This window comes from Ischnura elegans, chromosome 13, assembly GCF_921293095.1.
Source record: "Ischnura elegans chromosome 13, ioIscEleg1.1, whole genome shotgun sequence".
Taxonomy (NCBI): Eukaryota; Metazoa; Arthropoda; class Insecta; order Odonata; family Coenagrionidae; genus Ischnura; species Ischnura elegans.
Genome location: NC_060258.1, coordinates 4,913,800 through 4,918,215, shown reverse-complemented (window position 1 = coordinate 4,918,215; position 4,416 = coordinate 4,913,800). Strand labels below are relative to the sequence as shown.

General features: G+C 52.1%; 1 protein-coding gene across 1 annotated transcript; it reads left to right on the top strand.

Moving 5' to 3' along the window:
• Window positions 1-629: 629 nt before the first annotated feature.
• On the top strand, window positions 630-3,887 carry LOC124170398. Its single transcript, XM_046549119.1, has one exon. The coding sequence runs from the start codon at window positions 630-632 to the stop codon at window positions 3,885-3,887; it is 3,258 nt and encodes a 1,085-aa protein (XP_046405075.1).
• Window positions 3,888-4,416: the final 529 nt, after the last annotated feature.

Here is a 4,416-nt window from a genome sequence, read left to right as displayed (position 1 = left end):
CAAGTGGGCTGTCATTTTTTAAGATAGAAGGTAGGATGTACCATCATGTGCACGCTCTGGAAGCTCGAGGGCAAAGGTTCACCACGAGAGGAGGTAATACTCAGTTCGTGAACCGCTGTCGCCTTTACATAGACGACGGCGAAGAACGAAGAAACATAGCGCTGGGAAGAACGCTCAGCACGGACGTCATTGAAGAAATTGACTGTTACATCACAAGTGTGAATCCGTTCATCGAGGAATTCCGTCGCCTGAGTGCGGAGCCATCAATCGACGCGCACCTCACTTTCGAAGTGACGAGCAGATCCACTCACGGTCCGAGACTTGGAGATAGACAAACTGGTATCGAGGTGCACGCCGCCATGAGCACGGAGGACGCAGCATACGATCCTAGGAAATTGACAATATGGAAGAGGAGTGACCGAAGACCGTCCTCAATAGACCTCTTGAGTCCTCTTATGGAGCCGTTCCAATATCCGTTGCTCTACCCCCACGGTAATTTGGGTTGGCACGTGGGAATGAAGGATAACCAAGGAAGAAAGCTCACGCAGTTCAACTACGCAAGATGCCTACTGCTGTCCGAATGCCGATTTTCCCACTTGGGGCGTTTATAGCAGGCGTGGCAAGTGGAAATGTTCGCCCGGTACGAAGAAGAGCGGCTACGTTTCATCCGCTATTCCCAGATGCGATCCTCCTCCGCAACCGCCACGCGGATCGCACCTCTGGACGAACTGATAGACGTAGGAAGACAGGAACAAGGACAGGTTCGACGAGATATCGAGGGTGACGAAACAGTTCAAGGAGAAGGTGGCGTGCGTCCGGGGAAAGTTTACCTTCCGAGCACGTTCACCGGAGGACCCCGGTACATGAAGGTCCACTACGAGAACGCCATGGCTCTAGTATCGCGGTTGGGAGCGCCGACGTACTTTCTCACGTTTACCTATAGCGCTCACTGGGAGGAAAATAGTAAGGCGTGCCCCCACGGAAGCAAGCGCAGTGATCCTTCCACAGCCTGCAGGATATTTAGCATAAAGCTCGGGGAATTGATAAGGGACTTGCGTAGCGGAGCATTTTTTGGGCGCCCCGCCTACTTCGTCTACGTCATCGAAATGCAAATGCGGGGATTGCCTCACGCGCACATAGTTTTCAAGGTACACGGAGGGGAACCGGTACAAGCGGCAGAAATCGACGAGGTAATTCGCGCAGACATTCCATCCGACTACGAGGCCGGTGGACGACTTAGGAAATTAGTATTGCAACACATGATCCACGGCCCGTGCGGTACCGACTACCGCACCGACTTTCCATGTTGGGATGACGCGAAAGGTTGTTGCGGTAAATTCTATCCCAAACCGTCTTGCGAAACAACCCACGTGGACGAAAGAGGTTTCGTTCAGTATAGGCGCAATTATTCGAATCGGGGGATTATCACCACGCGACGCAGGGAAATTACAGTGCACGACGGATGGGTGGTCCCGTACAACGCCGCGTTGATGTTGAAGTACGAGGCGCACATAAACTTAGAACTTGCATCCACTCGCCGCGTAGTTAAATATTTGTTTAAATACCTAATGAAGGGTGGCTCACTGCAAAACGTCACCGTGACCCCGATAGGATTGCAAGAGAACGAGGTCGAGCAGTATGCCACAAAGCGCATGATAGGCGCCAGCGACGCCTGCTGGCGTTTGCTTGAGTTCCCCATTTCTAAATTGGAGCCCACCGTGGAATGCCTTCCCGTCCACTTGGAAGGGAAACAACAAGTCATATACAGGCCTCGCGAGAGTAATTTGACAGAAATCGCGTCTTCCGCCTCTTCCAAATTAATGATTTACTTCGACCGTCCGCGAGACCCCATTTTTGACGACTTGACGTACCAGAGTTTTTACGAGACGTGCATAGTCCACTCCCGTTCTCCGCGTACTGACGTCTTTTTCGAGCACCCGGACGGCGTGCATTACGTTACCGCTCGCAAGCGCGGGGAAAAAGTCTGTAGGTTGCTTTGGATTTCACCTAACCGAGGCGAACAGTATTACTTAAGGATCCTTCTCATGACCACTCCTTGCCGTGGTTACGCCGACCTTTTGTCCCGCGGGGTAGGTCATTGCCGCACGTTTCAGGAAGTCGCGCGTACTTTAGGCTTGATCGAGGACGAGGAGGAATTCAGCGATGCCATGAAAGAGGCCTCGGCGTTCATGCTTGCAAATGCATTGCGGTCATTCTTCGTTCTTCTCTGCAATGTAGGCGCACCAGCGGCCATCCTTTGGGAGAAATTTAAGGATGCCCTGAGTGAGGATCATTTAGACCGGCATCCCGAAAACCCCGAGGTAGCGTACCGATTAACTCTTTTAGCTATCGATAGGAGCCTCAGGCGTCAGGGTTCTTGTCTCACCGATCACGGGCTTCCGCACGTCGACGACGACACTACCGAATTGAGTAGAGAGCAGGTTCGTTACGGAAGGGAACAGTTGAGGTCTTTCGTGGAGGAGTGGGAGCCAAGGCTTTCCGAGGACCAGAAACGTGCTTTCTCCCACGTCAAAACCCTCATCCAGGATGAAATAAGAGGGGATAGAATATTGTTCCTCGACGGGCCGGGCGGCTATGGAAAAACCGCACTCATCAGCGTCATTCTAGCGTACGCGCGTGGACACGGATTTGTTGCTTTGGCAGTTGCCAGCTCGGGGATCGCGGCGTCCAACATGGAAGGAGGGACTACGGCCCACAGCATGTTCCGCCTCCCCCTCGATTTAGGGGACGGAACTGGATATTGGAACGTGAGCAACGGTTCGCAGCGGGCTCAACTCGTGAGAGAAGCAAAAATCATTATCTTCGACGAGGCACCGATGGCTCATCACTTTTTGTTTCAAATTATAGATAGGTCACTTAGGGATCTTATGGATAATGATTTGCCGTTCGGAGGAAAGATATTCGTCTGTTCCGGTGACTTTAGGCAAATCCCACCCGTCGTGGAAAAAGCGCGCACCCCCGCAGATGTAGCGCGTGTTTCCCTGCGGTCGTCACCGATGTGGAGGATCTTCAAGGTATTTTCCTTGACAACGCCACAACGAACGAGTAACTGCAAGGATTACTCCGACTTCCTCCTCCAGGTTGGCAACGGCACCATCGACTCCATCCCCTTCGGCGAGGGACGGCTACAAGAGACGCTGATACCACTTCGAGGACTAAGGGCTGTGACATCTCTGCGGCAACTTATCGACGAGGTCTTTCCACCCTGCGTTCTGAGCCAACCCGAGCTCTGCGCAAAGAGAGCGATTCTTTCCACGTTGAATGTAAACGTCAAGGAAATAAATGAGTTAGTTCTCGACTCTTACGAAGGATGCCTGCATGAGCTGAGGAGCGCCGACAGCGTCTACAAAGAAGACGACGAGGGACTCGATGTGGACATCCAACTGTTGAACAAGGCATCCGGAAAAGGCATTCCGGACCACGTTTTGCGCCTCAAGGTCGGATCGGTATGCCTAATCATCAGGAATTTGAATATTGCAGACGGACTGGTGAATGGGACCAAAGTCATCGTGACTGCTATTACACGCCGCCTCGTCACGGTCCGAATTCCCGGGAAGACACACCTCATCGGCATACCCCGGATCAGTTTCATATTCCCATTCACCGAAGGTTCTCCGCTTAAAATACTCCGCCGCCAGTTCCCCTTGGCCTTAGCATACTCCATGACAGGACATAAGAGCCAGGGCCAGACTATAGAGTACGTCGGAGTGGACCTCAGAACCGACTGTTTCACTCACGGTCTACTCTACGTTTTATTGAGCCGCGTGAGAAGGCCGGAAGACATAATCGTACTCGTTCCGCCGAAGAAACTCATCGATGGGATACCTTACGCCAAAAACGTGGTTTTCCCAGAGCTTTTACTATGAGGAATTGTTCATTGATTTCACACGTCTCTTTGAGATGACCCCAAGCGTGCCTTGCATCGTCAGCGGTATATACCATTAGGGAGACTAGGTGCCGTGTCTACAGGCCGGTCTCCGGATTTGTAGAGTAGGGAGAAGGCTACCTTGGGTGTTTCCACCGCATGGAGAGTACATTTCCGCAAAGACATACAATCGCCTGCTTAATGGGAAGTCACCGAATCCATAATCGTCGCTGGATTAAATATCACTAACGATTACGCAAACGAGTGCCTACATCGCCTACCATCTCGTAAGACTACAGTGGAGTGGTGTGAGTGTGACGACCCTCGCCGGCCTTCCATCGCCATCGGTATATATCGTAGGGAGACCCGTGCCGTTTCTACAGGCCGGTCTCCGGGATCGAGGAGTAGGGAGAAGGCCACCTAGGGTTTCCCCACTACACGCACAGTCCATTTCTACGAAGAATATCTCTCTACCTATTGAAGTGATGTCACCGATTCCAATATCGTCGCTGGATTGCATTTAATTTACG

Coding starts and splice junctions, on each gene's coding strand:
- LOC124170398 (XM_046549119.1), top strand. CDS start 630: ATGTTCGCCCGGTACGAAGAAGAGCGGCTACGTTTCATCCGCTATTCC.